The 19206-nt window shown below is 43.4% G+C and overlaps 1 protein-coding gene across 1 annotated transcript; it reads right to left on the reverse strand.

The window, feature by feature from the left end:
* Nucleotides 1-14134: 14134 nt before the first annotated feature.
* LOC117561870 (uncharacterized protein K02A2.6-like) lies at nucleotides 14135-18275 on the reverse strand. The gene is made up of 3 exons (XM_034239524.1): nucleotides 17591-18275; nucleotides 16020-16901; nucleotides 14135-15669 (listed from the first exon to the last, which is right to left on the reverse strand). The coding sequence occupies exons 1-3, from the start codon at nucleotides 18273-18275 to the stop codon at nucleotides 14183-14185; spliced, it is 3054 nt and encodes a 1017-aa protein (XP_034095415.1). The 3' UTR covers nucleotides 14135-14182.
* Nucleotides 18276-19206: the final 931 nt, after the last annotated feature.

Raw genomic sequence — 19206 nt, forward strand, 5'->3', positions numbered from 1 at the left:
GATTTTTGTTTTATCCTTTTCACCTGCAATGCCTTGGTAACTGCATGTAAATTAGCGCATTTTAATTAGGCCTAGTTAACGCCTAATTTAGTGGGAACGCTGATACAGCATTCCAACTAGCCTACTTGTTCTTCTACGCACAAAATTCTTTATTATTATTCCGCCGGGTTATTTTACGCTTCTTCTGCTCCCACATTCCACATCCCAGAAACTCCGTTCAAACATCAAAACGTTCAGCTCGGTCGGGAATCGATGGCTAATTGGCTATTACTTTTCTCATTCACAACTTTTATAATTCCAGAGATATATCCCATAATTCATCACATTTTTAACATGGAAGTCAATGGAGAAACTCTTCATGCGACTTCAACTGCTAACTGTTCCTTCATACTTTCACTCAGAAACCTCATTCCAACTTTAAAATGTTACACATCTTTTATTCATGTAACACAACTTTAAAATCTGATTTATACTTTTAGAGATATTAAACATTGTTCAGACCTTGGTAAAGAGGCCTTCTTCAGATTTTAGAGTGTGTGATGTCACAGCTGGAGGACAGATTTAATTTTGCCTTCATATTTTCTTTTAAACCTGCCATAATTCCCAAACCCAACACACTCTCACTCCATAATCGTCCAGGAGCGACGTTTGGTCAGGGTCCCGTGGCGTGCAGTTGTGACGCTCCTAGGCTCCTTCAGCTTCATAAAGGGACGCAAAATACCGGTCGTTCCACAATCTTCACCTGTATATCACCTCTCCATGCCTCAACAGCTCTACGTCAAATCTGACATCTCACCATATGCTGTTTTCCATGGAAACGCATCCCTCGCCATAAAACACGATGTTGTCGTAACGCCTATGAAAAGGGTCAAAACAGCACCAGACTTCAGATAATGGTTAACGGTCCAGCCCTCAACAGCTCTACGTCAATTATGGGTTGTCATCATATGCCGTTTCCATGGAAACCTATCCCTCGCCATAAAACACGATGTCGCTATAACTCCTATGAAAATGTTCAAAAAGTGCTCAAACTTCACATGTGTGCTAACAGTCAAGCTGTGGAGACATCTACGGGACAGTTTTGAGATTTATTCAAATGCCGTTGCCATGGCAACACAATGCTCACCATGAAACACGGTTTTCACATAACTTCAGTGAAAATGTTCCAAACGGCCCAAAACTTCACAGGTTTGGTAACAATGCAGCCATCAACGCATCTAAGCGTATTGTGGGATGTCATCAAATGTTGTTGGCATGGCGACAGATCATTCGCCATCAAGTTAGTTAGAAAGTTTGCAGTTCAAATATTCTGCTGCTTTTCCAAGCCCTTTTACTTTATTTTCTTCTCTTATCACACATTCAAGCCCCCAGTGTGCATGTATCATTTCAATCTAAATGTTTCACTTTCTTCTTACACATTAGCCTACATTTCAGCATAGAAGTTAAGCGTCAGCTTTCAGCATAAAGCATTCCCACTAGAAATGTCTTCAGGAATTGCATTCTCTAGTTTGCATAACAATGTGGCGATTGTGATGACGTTATTAGATACACATGTTACTTTATTCCCCTTTAGTGTCTCCCCTTAAGTACAGTACATTAGCCTGTATGCCCATGATAAATTGCCTTAGCTAAACCTTGAGCTAACTTATCCATTAGCTAGTAGCCTACCCTAGTGAACTATATTTGTTTTTGTATTTTGGCTAATTAGCTGTAAACTCGAGGCACTGTCAGCTTAGTCATTTGTTCATCACCACTCATCTTCAGACAAACCAAGAAAAGCCGGCATAACATGGGAAAGTAAAGTGGGAGGTGCTGCTACCCAGAGATGGGGACTCGAGTCTGTGACTCGGACTCGAGTCGCACTTAAGTCGCACACACAGAGACTTCAGACTTGACTTGGACTCCTGCTCAAAAGACTTCGGACTCGACTTGGACTCGTGTGTTGGGACTCGTGAACAATCATTGTGTTTTCTATTTTTGGCGTATTAAAGGTGGGGTAGGTAAGTTTGAGAAACCGGCTCGAGATCGCTAGAATTTGAAAATACACAACCGGAGAAAATCTGCCACTTCCTCACAGAGCCCCTCCTCCAACACACACGAACGAGCACATGACCAATGAGGGCACGAGATAAGTTTGTGCCCCGATGGGAGGCTGACAGGCAGGTAGGCCATCCAGTTACTTTAGCCGGGCCGGCTATCGGGATGTTAAGAGCATTCCATGGAATATAACAAAAAGTGTATCTCGAGCCGGTTTCTCAAACTTACCTACCCCACCTTTAACATTAACATCATGGTAACACCATGGCGACCGGCGGCACACCTGCAGCTGTACCGCTTGTAATTAGGTTCAACTATAAAAACTTCGAACAAAACGCCGGCGGCACCAACAAAAGGAGCGCACACTGCAAAGTCTGCAATATTAAAATCAAGGATGCTGGTGCAACAACGTCAAATTTCATCAGGCACTTGAAAACTCACCCGGAAAGGTCAGTCACATTCACGGCCCGTCTACACTACAGGCATCGAAAAAGCTTGAAACTGGGCGTGTCTGAGGCTTGGCGATTTCTCGCGCCCAAGGCGACCAACAACCAATCACATGAATCTCCCGCCCCCGACATACAAAGCAATAGCAATGTTAAAACGAAGTAAACTGGATATAAAATCCCCAAACAGGCGAAAACCTACCAGTTTCACCCACTGTCTCTGCCACCTCCCTCCATGCCTGGTTCCTCCGGTTTGTATCCCGGTAAATAGTTCTGGTCGGAAAGAACCGGGTGATTTGCTCCTGTAATTTCTCGTTTGGAATATGAGGAAATTAACTGCGGTCTGGCTCTCCCAGCTTGCACGCGGTTTGATTGGCTAGCGCTTGTACTGGCGGGAATTGCAAAAACGGGATTTGATTGGCTGACGCCAGCTTCGAGCCTCAAAAGTTGAACATTGTTCAACTTTTGACGCCGATAGACGCTCGCGATGCTTGCAACGCCTTGCCATGCTACCCACAATGCAGTTCGGCGAAGTTTGAAAATATCCTACGTCACCCCATTCAAATGAATGGGCGAAGCGTTGAAAGCATTTTTTGACGCCTGTAGTGTAGACGGGCCGTTGCATATGGACGGTTAGCAAACATGTTTAGCTCAGCATCAGCTATGTAATGTTAACTTAGCTTGCTACTAGCTTTGTAACTGAATATTTGAAAAGATGAGTGAATGTTTGCTTGTCACACTTGTTTGCGTTGAGTGGCGTTGACATCCAACTCTTGACATGACATAAAAAAGGTCGGTAACGTTAATCATTACGTTCCGCTGCCACCATCTACTGGCTAACGTTAAACGTAGAAAAATACATAGTTACATACATAAATACATCTGTCGGTTTATAGGCAGGTTACAGGTTTATTGTTAATAATAATAATAATAATTCCTTACATTTATTATAGCGCTTTATCAATGACTCAAAGCGCTTTACATATACACACATTACACATATATGATACATGCAATGGTCAGATACTGTGGACAATACCCACAGGAGCAAGTTCAGGTGAAGTGAACTGTAACGTTAATGTTACAGGTTTATTAGGTTACCATTACACTGGGTTTGAGTGAGAGGATAGAGGAATATGTTTATTTATAGTAGACTTAAAAGATGTAATTAGAGACCCAGTGTAATTAAACAATACGGTTGCAGAGGTCAAATTTTAACATTTTTGTCCACTGGCCAAATGGCTAGCCTAGTGAATGTTGAAATGTTACCAGCCACTCAATAGATTGCCATTGTTATTTTTGGCTGGTGCATGCAACATACAGTACCAGCCACCTGCATGATTTACCAGCATTTGGCTGGTAAATGGTGTTAATGGTAGATATCTCTTTTGGAACAAGTCATGTTTTAATATCACCAGTTCAGTATATTTAAGATAATATTGCAGCAATAGTTTTTTAGTTGCAAATGGCAAAGAACAAATGTTTACTTTGAAGTACTTTTAACACAGTTTCCCTGCGGGGGATTAATAAAGTATTTGTGATACTGATTTCTGATTCTGAAGTGTTTTGCTTATAAGTTGTTTGCATTTAGCTAAAGTGTGATGTTTGTCCTCATATTGCATTGCAATAGCCTGTTTAAAGTGATCATATAACAAACAACTAATCAGTACTGATACTGTATGCTAATAGATATAGGAGTGATAATAATACAGTAAATGCTTTGAATTTCTTAGATATAGCTGTGCAGTATTCTTAACAGACTGGATAGCAGCAGACAATAGAAGGCTTATTACAACCAGAAGAGACATGAGACTTTTATTTTTTAGAGACTTGAGACTTGACTTGGACTCGTGACCAAAGACTTGATCAAGTCTCACCCCACAAAGACTTGAGACTTGACTTGGACTCGTGACCAAAGACTTGAGACTTGAACTTGCAAAAAAAGACTTGTGAACATCTCTGCTGCTACCTGTCAGTCTGAAGTGATGTCCGCACCGCTGTGCTGTGGAGGGAGGGGAGAGAGAGCATCGGAACTTCACTGTCTAATCTCCCGACCTGATATTTTTATTTTGTATTCAATCAATATATTTTTGGAAAGGGAAACTGTGCGCAAACAGCAGTAAATATATATATTCATTTATTGAATGAAAAAAAGCACCCCATAAGAAGGGCACTCTCTTTGGAGGAAGAAAAAGGGCTCAAGCTTTGATGTCTATGTGTGCATGTGCCTGCTTAGGAGTCATTCATGCTGTGGCTGTTTGGGGGTTGGTGATGGTCACTGTAATTCCCTCGAAGCACAGGCAGACACAAGTGGCTTTCTCATAACGGGTTTATTCCTCCGAATCCACTGTGAAAACTACACAAACAAACAGTATAAATGACAAACATAGTTTTGTGTTAGACACACAATAACATGCACAGCATATGAGATAATAAACATAAAAGTAATACAAACACAACAACATACCTCGTTGGGCTGCATGCTCTGTAAACAGGGAAGTATTCTTCAGTTCTCTTCACAACTTATATGTATAAGAATACAAAACTAACGGAGCTTAAAGTATCCGTGCATCTTACTCTGAGGGTGCTTCTCATGTTCTCGCTCTCTAACTCACGCGAGAACAGCATAACGAGACGTGAGCTTGGACTTCAAAATAAAAGACGAAATATTGCACGCATGAAACATTACAACAATAATAATTAGTACACTTAGAAAATACACATTAGTTAAATTATGAACATGTAAAGGCTGCACTTACACTCCCACCAAATCACACATTACTCGTGAGATTTCACACAAAAGATTGTTTGTACAAAGTAAACGCTTTACCCTTTGAAATAGACATTACCTGTAGATAACAACTTAACATGGAATCTCAGGCAACACATTAAACACCTTATTCTGCCTCAAGCAGAGTAACAACCTTGTGTACAGGTCTTTCAAGGAACACAGTCCTAATTGTGGGTTTACCCTTTTTGTCAAATGTGCTTTGGCTAACCAGTAAATTAAGTTTTCTGACCCTACTATCTGACCCTGGAAAGACTTCTTTAGTCTTCTTTCAAGACAATTTAGGCGGTGTACTGCACACGTCTTGTTGTCAGGTAACTTTGGTCTTTCGCCTTTGAATGGTTGTACATTCATTGGTTCTTTGTTTCACACCTTGGTGTTCTTTGGCATGTCGTTTCAGTCTTGCAACTGCTCTTGACCAATCAGAGCATTTCTGTAAGCGATCCAATAATGACCCGTCTTCCTTGCGAAGTTCAGGATCATCCTTATTGATTTCTCCCACCTTGCATTCTCTTACAGGTAGGTCCTTTTGCCAAAGAAACTTTGGTCCTGTGAACCAGTTTGAAGTCTTCAGTTGCTCTGCAGTTAAACCTTGATATGCATGATCTGCTGGATTGTCTTTAACTTTGGTTCGGCTCACATAGTGTACTTCAGTTTTGAGACTGAGAAAAGGTTCTACACCTGGTGTCACTTGTCTTACTACTATGCGATGGCTAACGCCAATGGTGTCTCCATAATCTACACAGGGATTCATGTTTCCAACAATACTCCATCCAAGGTCTGTACGTTGTGCGTAAGGTTGATTTTCTTTGCCAGTCACAACTTCTCTTGGAAGTAAAGCTTGTGAGCAGTTGTACCCTATGAGCAGACCCACTTCACAGTCTTGCAGAGGTGCAATCTCTTCTTGGAGGTGCTCTAGATGAGACCAAGCTTTTGCAGTTTCATCTGTTGGTATGTGAGTTCTATTGGCTGGAATGAAGTCACGTGTATAGACTGGTGGTAAGGGAATCTTTTTACCGGAGTAAAAGCCTCTGACTTGTAAGTTGTTCACTCTTTGAGCGCTTACAACTGTGGTTCTTGAGGTCATAGTAGATAGCTTGAGCTTGACTTGTTGTTTACTTGCTTCCAAAGCCTCAGCTACTTCACTTAGCACAAATGTTGTGTCACTTTGAGAATCCAACAGAGCGTATACAAGGATTTCTTCTGCTGGTTGACATGTGGATGAAAGCCAGACTGGAATTATAGCAGCTGTTTGTGTATTACCTTCACCAAGTATTACTCTGTTGGAAATAGCCACTGTGGTTCTTTCTTCTTGTTGTGTTGGTTGAAGTCTTTCTTTGTATCTTTCTCGATTTGTACGCTCTTCATGCAGACAGGTAGGATGTTGCTTCTTGCATACTTCACATACACTCCTACTGTGGCAGCTCCTTGACTGATGGCCAGTCTCGAGACATCCAAAGCATAGCTTCTGAGCTTGAATGTACTTGATTCTGTCTGGGACAGCTTGCTCCATGAACTTCCTGCAATTGTGCAAGGAATGCCAATTCTTCTTACACAGAATACATGTTAAGACTAGGGTTGGGAACCGAAACTCGGTTCCAAGTGAGAACCGATAAGAAAATGCCCGGTACCGGGTACCCATACAAAATACACAATTTCGGTTCTGCTTAACGGTTCCTAAACGCGGTAGACTAACCCTTTAGAAAGCCTACATATCTGCACGGACGAAGGCTAAGGCTACGTATCTATCTGTAAGGACCTGTAGTAACGTGACGACGTCACGCATCAACGGAACAGCAGCGTGTGATTTGATTTGTTTACATACCCCATGCTGCATGCAAGGCTCAGTCACTTCATAACACCACACAGATGGATCGCGGTAAACGCTCGAAAGTGTGGCTCCACTACACACAGAAAGAGAAAGGCAAGGCACAATGCAATGCCTGTGGCAAGCTAATAGCTTGTTCGTCAGGTTGCACTTCAAATTTAAGTAAACATTTGAGACAACACGGCATCGAAATTAAAGAATGTACAGTCTTTAGTGGCTTGCGGTCTCCGAGCCCGAGTATGGCATCAATAGCCAGCACGAGCAACCCGGACCCGCCGCTTGCATGTCCAGAAGTGCCGGTTACAGCTCGCCGCGACACACCGTTCTCTTTGGCAATAAAAGGAAAGCTGACCAAAGAAAAAACGGAGGAGTTTCACAGAGCAGTAACAGCATTTGTAGTCAAAGGGCTACATCCCTTCTCCGTTGTCGAAGCTCCGTCATTTAGGTAGGCTAAGGTTAAAAAAAAGTGTGACGAGTAAAAGCCAGGTAGTAAAAGCCAGGTACTGTTATAAAACTGTTGAATCTTTTTTTGCAGGGAAATGACCAAGGCCCTAAATCCCAAGTACACGCCTCCCTCCAGAGATAGCTTGAGCAACGAATTGATTCCTGCCTGGTATAAGGTGGAAAAATCAAACGTTGTATTTGAGCGGTGGTGTTAGCAAAGTTGCCATAACCAGCGACGGCTGGACAAGCATTTCTCAAGACCATTACCTTACAGTGACAGCTCACTACATCATTGAGGGAAAGATGAGACAAAAAGTGCTCAGAACAAAAGCCATCTACACAGCCCAAACAGGACAAGTGGTGGCTGCAGAAATTGGAGAAATTCTGCAAGAATTTGGCATTATGAATAAAATAGCAGCTGTCACTGTTGATAATGCAGCGAACATGGATGTGGCCATCAAAAGGCTACATTTCATAAAGCTAGGCTGTTTTGCACACACACTTAATCTTGGGGCACAAAGTGTCTATTCTCTGGCATCGGTGACAAAATGGACAGCAAAGATCAGGGGTGTTGTCGTCTGGATGAAGCGTTCATCCATGGGAAAGACTGTGCTCCGGGAAAAGCAACAACTCCTAAGTAAGCAACCCTCAGATTACTTCATTTGACCATACTATAAGCTCATTAGTGCATTATGTACATTTTGAAGGTCTTAATTTGTTAACACAATGCAAGAAACATATAGATCTTATAAAAACGGAATCTTCTTATATAGATGATCATGAAGATAACGTTATTGTTTGTCACAGAGCAAACACAAACAATGCATATTTAAAATGCATTTATACACATACACGTAGAATAGAAATAAAACTGTTCAAAAAGTAATCACATTTCTCAATCAGATTCTCTTGTTTGTGTTATAGATCTGCCAAAACACTCTAATTCTTGATGTGAGAACTCGTTGGAATTCCCTCTACATGATGTTGGAACGATTCATTGAGCAATATCCTGCCATTCAAGCAGCCAGCCTCGATCAGCGTCTGAGAAAGCCAATGGAGAGGGACCGACTTGCTCGACTGACAGAGGATGATTTTAGAAGGGCAGAGGAATTCATCCATCTGATGAAAGTGTTATACACATCCACACTCTGTGTTTCCTCTGAAAAGAGCCCCACTTGCGGTCAGATCCTTCCAACTCTACGAAAGCTTGAGAAGCATTTCAGTGTTGAAGAGGGAGACACAGTGTTGGGGTCCAGCCTGAAGCAGGCTGTCTGGGGAAACCTTTCTAAGCGGTACCAAACTGATGGCATCAGAACGTTTCTTGAAGAGGCCACTGCATTAGACCCTCGTTTCAAAAACCATGTGGAGGACAGCACTGTCTGGGACCGGATCAAGGAGAAGGTGATGGTAGGAAAGCTGACTGAGTCTGAACAGCCAACAGAACAGGACCGTGGTGAAGAAGATGGTGTAACACAGCAGCAGTCTCTCACTCAAAGAGAGAATGAGGAGGAAGAAGATGGAGAGGAGAGTGAGGAAGAGCAGGAGCAGCCACCTCCCTGCAGCAGCAAGAGGGCTAAAATGTCTCCGCTTGAGGAGCTTTTTGCAGCTGAAGACAGCCTGAAGATAAATAACTTATCAACCAGCACCATGTCCACCCAGCTCCAGACTGACAGAGAGCTGAAGATGTACCAAGACATGCCACCAACAATGACATCTGATGACCCTGCTGCCTGGTGGTGGAACAAAAGAACCACTTATCCTTTGCTCTCAGAGGTGGCCCTTTCATATTTGTGTGTGCAGGCTTCCTCAACCCCTAGTGAGAGGGTTTTCTCCACTGCTGGAGATACAATTTGCCCAGAAAGATCACGCATACTACCAGAAAAGGCTGATATGCTGATTTTTCTCAACAAGAACTGTTGAGTTAGCCAGGTGTTGTGCACTCAATGCACTTTAGTTCAACCATTTGGCCCTTGTTATTGTTGCTCGAACTGACTTTTTCTTTTTTCTCAAACAGGAGGACTTATATGACTTATGTGTTATGTATGTCTGTAGGTTTCCTGCTGCTACCTCAGTTGATATAAAGCACAGCTATTGTGTATTTTATTTATTTATAAAAATGTCAGTACCTTAAAGCTTGAAAGAATAAAGATATTTTTGTTATCTAAACATTTGACCTCTTTCTTTTACAATTTTGGAATCGAAACGGGGAATCGATAAGAACCGGAATCGATAAGCAGAACTGGAATCGATAAATTTCAAACGATACCCATCCCTAGTTAAGACGGTGTTTTCGTCTGAACTTGTGGTCAGTGTCTTTGCTGCAAAGCTTTGTTGTCTTTGAGATTTGGTGTTTTCAGCTTCACCTTGCTTCAGTGATTGCAATGATGTGACAGGGTTACAGGCAATCTTTGCTTCTCTTGTCAAAAACTTTACAAATTGGCTGAAGGACGGAAATTGTTTACTGTCTTCTTGGACTTCAGTAACCTTCCGATTCCAGCTTGCAGTTAGCCAATCTGGTAATTTTGAAAGTATTTGCCTGTTTTCATTACAGTCATTCAAGATTTCTAATGCCTTGATATGGACCATGGCAGCCTCGCAACTACAGAGAAAGTCTGCAAAATCTCTGAGCTCAAAGCTGTCCTTAGATCCTATCTTGGGCCATGATTGAAGCTTGTCTCTATAGGCTTTTGCAATTGTAAATGGATTCCCATATCTCTCCTCCAAAATCTCCCATGCTGCAACATAGGCAGATTTGGTTCCGAGCAGGAAATAACCATCAAGTGCTTTCTTAGCTTGTCCACCAACATATCTCCTTAAGTAGTATATATTTTCTTTGTCTTGGATGTTCTTCTGGTCAATCAGTATTTCAAATGAAAGTTTCCAGTCATTGTATTTCAATGCATCCCCACTGAATACTGAGGGTTCAAGAACTGGAATTCTGTTGGCAGTTAAGGCACCAGCTAGCACCTTAACAAGCTCTGCTGTACTTTCACTTGAGGAAGTAGTGACAACCTGTCGTTGAGGACTTGTGGGAGCAGGCACTGGGTTACTTACCAGATCCCTCTCTATCACGTCTTTCCATTCTTCTTTAATGGACTCTTCTTGGTCATACACTTGCATTCTTGCTCGTGCTGCATTTAAATCTTTTACTGCTTCCAAATGCTGTATTTTTCTCCGTTTGTCATCCAGAGTCTGTTGTAGAGCTACATGCTCTTCTTCTAGACGAGCTTTAATTTTAGCTTCCTCTTCCTCGCTTTCTGAACGATGTCTTAACTCTTCTGATTCTCTTTTTGAACGACGTCTTATGGCTGCAGTCTCTTGATCAGCTATCTTTCTTTTAGCTTCTGCTTCCAGGCGCTGAATCTCCAAATGTTCTCTTTCTTGTTCTTGTAATACTTTCAGAACAGCTTGGCTTGCAGCAGCCTCAGCAGCAGCTTCTTGTCGCTTCACAGAAGACTGGTTCGATTGCTTGGAGTTGCTTTTCGAAGAAGAAGTGTAGGTGCTTGAGTTAAAGAGAGAACCTGCTTCAGGCCAATCTTTCTTTTCTCCTTCTGGAACCTTTCCATCCAGGAGACTTGAGGCTCTGATGATGACAAACTTAGAAATCTCTGCACACAGATCCACTCTTCGACGCGTGTCCTGGTCTGGAGTTGAGATTGTACGCAGATCCTCATAAACATGTTGGACATCTTCTGACAAACTTGTGACATCATTGTAAAGGAATATTTTAGTCTTGTTAAAGTATATAGAGTTTAGTGACTTGTCCTCGGGAATCTGTTTAATGGTTAAAGTGTATTCCTGCCTGTAATGTGATCCATAGCTTCTCAGGAAGACACAGGTCAAGAGGTCATCTGATGTCTTGTGGGGGGAGAAGCTTGGCTCATGTGGGTTTGCAATACAACGAGTCTTTGTCTTGACATCTGGCATGCATTAAAGGAAAACCCGCGTGTTTTAGGGCCTCCTCTTCTTACATATAGATGGGTTCTTGGCACTTTTGTCTTCAGAGTTGGCTGGTATCTTACATGAGAACTGTAGTATACTGTGATCTCTCCGGCCGTTTGTCTCTCAATAAATATCAGTGTATTGACAGGCGAATCCAGTTTCCCTCATTTGATGATTGGCTCAACATTGCTGCAAAGAAGTTTTTACTTCACAATCATGAATTATGTCATTAAGCAAATCTTCAGACAAAGACTCTGTTGTTTGAGATAATGGCCGCTTAGCTGTTTTCACTTGTGTTCTCCATTTCTCATAATTGTAGTTGAACTTTTGTAGGAGCGTTTTCATTTGTTCTTCTTGCATTTCTCTACCCTTTTCTGTAGGAGTTTTAGTTCTTTGACCTCTTCTTAGCTGCTGTGCTTCAGTGTTATCCACAGCTTCGTATTGGGACTCTGCACTTTCCCTAACCTGAATTGTAGGCTCACTAGACTTAGACATTAGTAATCACTACTTTAAAGTGACTCACTTTTATAAACAGCAAAATGCAGTTAAACCTTTTAATGAACTTTCAACACTTACTCAAATGTAAGTGTGACTTAAATGTACCCTATAAGACTTCAATAGAGGTAGAAATGCACTTAAAATAGAAAATGTGCAAAAAACAGCTTAATTGAACTTTACACCTTTCAAAAATATACTCAAAAATAAGACTTCAGAACTTCAATGAAATAACTTTCACTTATTATTCCCAAAAACACACTTTGAATTAGAAATTGGAAATAAAAACACTTGTGTTCCCTTTAACTTTACGCCTTAATTAACAAGCCTTAATAAAATGACATGAGCAAATAAGTCAAAACGCTAACCACACACGCTACTATAGTTGGCACTCACGGTAATAATGGTTTAGCAAACCTTTACAGAAGCCCTTTACTCGGATCACTATTGATTTCTTAGTGTCCAAGTTCTTTATGGCTCTGTCTTGAAGCGTTGCTCTTTTAAGAACTGCGCGCGTCGTCCACTTCTGTGTGTGCATGCGTAGTTTCTCCTCCTCCGGCGGCCATTTGAAGACAGCCTCATGCTCAGTCCGTGATCCTCTGAAGTTGCCGCTTCGTCAATTAAGACACACTCGCGTCGATGGACAGTCGAGTTTTCACTGTAATTCCCTCGAAGCACAGGCAGACACAAGTGGCTTTCTCATAACGGGTTTATTCCTCCGAATCCACCGTGAAAACTACACAAACAAACAGTATAAATGACAAACATAGTTTCGTGTTAGACACACAATAACATGCACAGCATGTGAGATAATAAACATAAAAGTAATACAAACACAACAACATACCTCGTTGGGCTGCATGCTCTGTAAACAGAGGGAAGTATTCTTCAGTTCTCTTCACAACTTATATGTATAAGAATACAAAACTAACGGAGCTTTAAGTATCCGTGCATCTTACTCTGAGGGTGCTTCTCATGTTCTCGCTCTCTAACTCACGCGAGAACAGCATAACGAGACGTGAGCTTGGACTTCAAAATAAAAGACGAAATATTGCACGCATGAAACATTACAACAATAATAATTAGTACACTTAGAAAATACACATTACAGTTAAATTATGAACATGTAAAGGCTGCACTTACAGTCACAGTTGTTGGAAATTGTAAAAAGGTTGAGCTGTATGTTTCAGTGCTGATGCTAAAGCTGTGGTTCTCCTGTTTCAGCTGTGAGGAGCGTGTTGCTTGCCTTCTATTTAAATGTGTTTGTTGCTGCAGTATTTTTTATTGTTGTTGCTTTAGGGGACGGCTACATTTGTGAAGTCATGAATTTTTCAGTAAATTCCCTGCTGTTTACATTTAAGGAGGATTGACAAAGTGATTTATTTCAGCCATTTAAGTTTGAGATTTAGTGTTGCTTTTATATAGAGGTTGACATTGTATTTGCAGAAGCATTTTTCTATAGAAAAATGCTTCTGCAAATACAAACTCAAACGTTTGTGTTGAACTATAGTTCAACACAAACGTTTGAGTTAATATAAAAATAAATGTTTGCTATTATTTAGTTAACAGGCTTTTTCAAATGTCATATTTTCCTTGCAGTGTTTTCTATATTTTCTTGCCTGTAGTAGCACTCTCTCTCTCACTCACTCACTCACTCACTCACTCACTCACTCACTCACTCACTCACTCACTCACTCACTCACTCACTCACACTCACACTCACACTCACACACACACACTAACTAAGCCTGTGGAGCTTCTGTTCTTGTTGTACAGGACAGGAAACATGATTATTGGTAGTGGCCCTTGTTTCAGTCTGCAGCTTTATTCCGTAACTCACAACTCCATCACATGTATATTCCCGCGCTTGCGGATATAGTACATCACAGTGTAAGCCTGTGTCAGCATGCAGTTTACTAAAGCGCCAACAGGCGTCACTATATAGCAGGCATTAACAGATGCCCATATCTGTAACATCTCCTTTCCTTTAGCTGTAAACAACATCAGCATGTCACTTTAAAGTGCAGGTAAGAGCTACATTGTGTAAAGCTAACACTTTAACATTGTCAACCTCCAATACATGAAAACAATTACAATACTGATTAACCATGCAAGTACCGATACAAAACTATAATAATATCCAACAATTCTTTTTTTTTTCTTAACAGTCCAACAGACTTAGTGACAATGTTCCCAGTTGTATCACAGGTTCAGTCTCTGCGGCGGCCGTAACAGGCGACCACACCGCGAGTATACAGCTTGGCTCTCTGTACTCACTGGCTTCCCTGGTGTCAAACCCCGCCCTTGCGCCGGGACCCCTGGAGAGTGAGGAGGCTCCCCCAAACCTGTGTCATCCTGGACCGGGTCGGTTCGAGCTCCACCTGCAGCCCTCTCTGCGTTGACATGGCCCCGGTCCGTGTGGCTGCTCTGCTCCGGCCCTACCAGCTGTCGCATCCGGGCTGAGCGCTCCGCAACCCGCAGATCCACCCGGTTTCTCCTGTAGAGCGTGACGTCCACCTCCACTACGAATGAGTGAGGAGCGACTTTCTGGAGGCATTGACCCAGTTGCCAACGGCCTGTGCGATCTCCTGGAAGAGGCCTCATCCTTATGTGTTCCCCAACATTCAGTTCTGGTAAGTCCCTTGCCGATATGTCGTAGGCGGATTTTGCAAGCCGCCGTTTCAACCGCAGCTTCTCCGTCACTCCCGTCACTAACCACGGTTGCAGCAAGCTGTCCGCAACCGGCAGCGAAGTCTTCAGCCTTCGTGACATTAAGCGTTGGGCTGGACTGCTGTCCAACCCCTCTGTGGGCGTGTTGCGCCAATGGAGAATGGCCTGCCATTTATCCGTGCCATCCAACTTTGCCCGCTTGCAGAGTGATTTCACTATCTTGACAGCTGACTCAGCTTTGCCGTTTGATTTTGGATATCTGGGTGAGGATGTGACATGGTTAAATCCCCACTTTGCAGCAAACTTCCTGAACTGTTCACAGGCAAACTGTGGGCCATTATCTGTGAGCACTTTGTCTGGCTGTCCGTAGCGTGCAAATTGAGATTTACAGCGTGTGATGAGAGTGTCAGCTGATAGATCCGGCAGAAGATCAATCTCCCAGAAGTCTGAATAGTGGTCCACTAGGACGATGAAATCTTGGCCAGCGTAAGAGAAGGTATCCATACTCACTGTTTGCCATGGACGTGTTGGGATATCATGCGACATCAATGATTCCTTCTGCTGGGCTCGTGCATATTCATTGCATGCAGAGCAGTTCGACACATAGTCTTTTATCTCTGTTCTCATGTTTGGCCAGAACAGCGTATCCCTGGCGCGCCTGTAACATGCCTCCCCCCCGATGTGGCTGGTGTGTATGCATCTTAACAACTCTGCCCTCAAGGCCTTAGGGATAACAACGCACTGCCCTCTGTATAGCACACTGTTTTGCACGTTGAGCTCATCCCTGAAGGGCCAGTATTCTCGCACCAAGAGGGGGGTGTCCTCTTTGAAATCAGGCCATCCCCTGAGGATTACTGATGTCAAAGCTTGTAATACATCGTCCATCTCTGTGTGCTGGGCAATTTGGCGAAACCTGAAGTCAGTAACATCCAGATGCTGTGCCTGATCCAGCTCTGAGTCCTCCACCTGAAAGCTGTCCATGGAACACACCGCCTGTCGTACATAGGGGGTGTCGGAACCACGATACGGTGGAGTGGCCCTGCTTAGAGTGTCACTGACATACATCTCCGTGCCTGGTTTGTAAACAACATCCAGATTGTACCCCTGGAGCTGCAGTAACATGCCCTGAAGGCGTTTAGGCGCATTCATGAGGGGCTTCTTAAAGATGGTGATCAGTGGTTTGTGGTCTGTTTCTGCAGTGATTGTGTCCCTGCCGTATAGGTACTGGTGAAATCTCTGGCATGCAAAAACTATGCTTAAACACTCTTTCTCTATTTGAGCGTAGTTTTGCTCAGTGCGCGTGAGGCAAAGGCTACGGGCTGCCCCTTTTGCAGCAAGCAGCACCCCAGTCCATTCATGCTGGCATCACTCTGGATCGTTACAGGCTTTGTGACGTCATAATATTTGAGAACCGGCGTGTTGGTGACCATCCGCTTTATCTCGCGTATTGCATCATCGTGTTTTGGCAGCCAGTGCCATGCTGTGTCCTTATCCAGGAGTCTGCGAAGAGGCTCACAGATCTCCGATAGCCCTGGCAGGAACTTAGCCAGATATGTCACAAACCCGATCATGCGTTGCACTGCCTTAGCATCCGTGGGCGTCGGCATGTCCAACACTGCTTGAGTTTTCTCTGGGTCGATTTTCAGTCCTTCTGTAGACAGTACATGGCCGTGGAAATGTACAGCTTTGAGCTTGAACTGCAGCTTGCGTTCACTCAATCTGAGCTTCACAGCCCTGCACCGTTGCATGAGAGCTCTTAAGTTGGTGTTGTGGTCCTCTTCAGCCTCTGCGTCCGTATCGCCACACCCGACCACCAAGATGTCATCCGCAATAGGCTCGATGCCAGCCAGGCCTGATAGCAGCTCATGTTGCTTGCGCTGATAGATCTCTGGCGCCACTGAGACTCCAAACGGGAGTTTGAGCCATCTCATCCGACCCCATGGGGTCCAGAATGTCGTCAAGCGGCTGCTTTCCTCATCAAGCTTGCACTGGAGAAAGGCGTCACGAGCATCAACCAGTGTGAAGACACGAGCCTTGGGCAGTTTGTACAAGACGTCTTCTAGCGTTGGCATGTGGTAATGGGACCTGAGAAGTGCCTGATTGAGAGGCTTTGGGTCAATGCAGATTCTTATCTTGTCTGGTTTAGCTACTGTCACCATGTTGCTTATCCACGCTGTTGGCTCTGTCACTGGCGTAAGGTTGCCTGCTTTCACATGTTTGTCCAGCTCTTCCTTAACCCGGGCTTTTAGCGCTACAGGGACATTTTGTGGTGAGCACTGGACTGGTGTCACTTCAGGGTTCAGATCGAAATGAATATTACCTGGGACTGACTCGATCGGGTCATGGAAAACATCATGAAAGTCTTTCAGTAGCATTTCTTTTGTGAGTGGCATAGACTGGCTTGCATCAATAGTGTTCACCTCCGCTGGCAGTAGTTCTCTTGGAATAGTGAATTTCACAAGGCCCAGATCAGTGCATGCAGCACCACCGAGCAGGGGCTTTTGTTTTGTGTTCACTATCTATCACTAACAAGTATGTGTATTTTCCCCCTGACCACACAGTCAGTGTGACATTTCCCCAGGGATGGCATGTATGTATCAGAGTACAGCTTTAGCCTTGTTCTGGTCGGCTGTAAGGCTGTCTTTGGTGACAGTTTCTCTTTAAACTGGCGGCCCATAACATTGCAAGTGGCCCCTGTATCTAGCTGGCATAGCTGTCTTTTCTTATTCAGGTGTAGGTGTACAAACCATTTGCGTCCAGGTGCTTTCACATTCCCCACATATTCAGTGACATTGTATAGGTTTTCACTTGTATCCGAGTCCCCTTCAGTTTGCTGTACATCCTCAACAACATTAACTTTTCTTGTTTTCTCTGCTCTGCTGCTGGCCTGACATACTTTTGCAAAGTGATTTGAAACGCCACATGCTCGGCAGGTCTTACCATAGGCTGGGCACTGCTCTCTGCCCCGTTTGTGTCCATTTCCACAGTATTTGCAGGTCCACTGCTGCTCTCTCTCAGCCGCTGTGTTTCTTTCAGCTGTTTTCCACTGTATTTTGCGTCGTCCGCCTTGCCTGTCCACCATAGAATTAATACTGTCCACCTGTGCCTGCGGGCTCTCAATAAGCCTCATGCGTGACTCCGTCAATTCTGCAAGGCGGCAAATCTCCACAGCTGTTGGCAGCGTTAGGTCCCGTTCACGCAGCAGTCTCCGTCTGGTGCTCTCGCTGGCAATACCGAGTACCAGCCTGTCCCTAATCAGTTCATCTTTTAGGTCACGGTACTCACATGATGATGCTTTTTCCCTCAGCGTTGTTATAAAGCTATCGATCGGCTCGTCCGGTCCTTGTTTGCAGCATCCAAACGTGTATCTCTCATAAATCACATTTTTTGCCGGCTTGAAATAATCCCCCAACGCATCCAAGATTGTTTTGGGGTCTTTCTTTTGTTCCTCGGTCAGCGTGACGTTGTGCATATATATATGCCGGCACTCGTTCCCCATAAGCCGTCTCAGCGTGGCTGCCTGCACCGCATTCGTTTTTTCGGTCAGACCTGTAGCGAGCATAAAGTCCTCAAATTCTGCTCTAAAAACCTCCCAGTTTTTGGCTATATCACCAGACATATGCATGCCCTCGGGTGCCGGAATACTGTTTGTCGTCATGACGTGAGTTTTCTTGAGCTTTTAGTCCAAGAAGACCACTTCTGACACCATGTTTCAGTCTGCAGCTTTATTCCGTAACTCACAACTCCATCACATGTATATTCCCGCGCTTGCGGATATAGTACATCACAGTGTAAGCCTGTGTCAGCATGCAGTTTAGTAAAGCGCCAACAGGCGTCACTATATAGCAGGCATTAACAGATGCCCATATCTGTAACAGCCCTCTTACTTGGGGCAGAAGAAGGTGTGAAATCTGATTTATCTGGAAGATTTAAAGAGCCTGTGACAGCATCCCAACAACTGTTGTGCAATGAAATATTGGGCTACTAGTAATCTCGAACCGTCAGTTTTAAAAAAGAAAAAGCGATACCGTTCCGTTAAATATCAATAATTTCGAACATCGCGGGGAAATTCCTTCGACTCATTTTGAAGTTTTGGGGGAAGCCGGAAGTGACGTCAATGCGGGAACGCTTCACTGTGCGGCGAGAGAGCCAAACACGGACAAAGTGTGTTGTCATGCGTAGAAATGGTGAATTACTGAGTTTAGGCACGTTAATAACGTTTTAATGAAGTTGACTACAGTATATTCATATTTGTCAGTGCTTTCATGTCAATTCGGCGAACATAAACATAAATGATCGTGGTGAAGATGATGATTACATTAGGATTAAAAATCGGTAGTGAGAGCTACTGAATTTCCTCCCGTAGGATGTGATATAAAAACAAATCGATTATTTTTGTAGTTGTAAACTCAAGTGGATGAAACTACATTTATTAGTGCTTTCATGTCAATTCGGCGAACATATGATAGATTAAATGATCGTGAGGATGAGGATTAAAAATCGTTTGTTTGAGCCGGTCTGCATTTCCTGATGAGAAAACAAACCGATGCTTTTTG

This window comes from Gymnodraco acuticeps, unplaced genomic scaffold (genome assembly GCF_902827175.1).
Source record: "Gymnodraco acuticeps unplaced genomic scaffold, fGymAcu1.1, whole genome shotgun sequence".
Lineage (NCBI taxonomy): Eukaryota > Metazoa > Chordata > Actinopteri > Perciformes > Bathydraconidae > Gymnodraco > Gymnodraco acuticeps.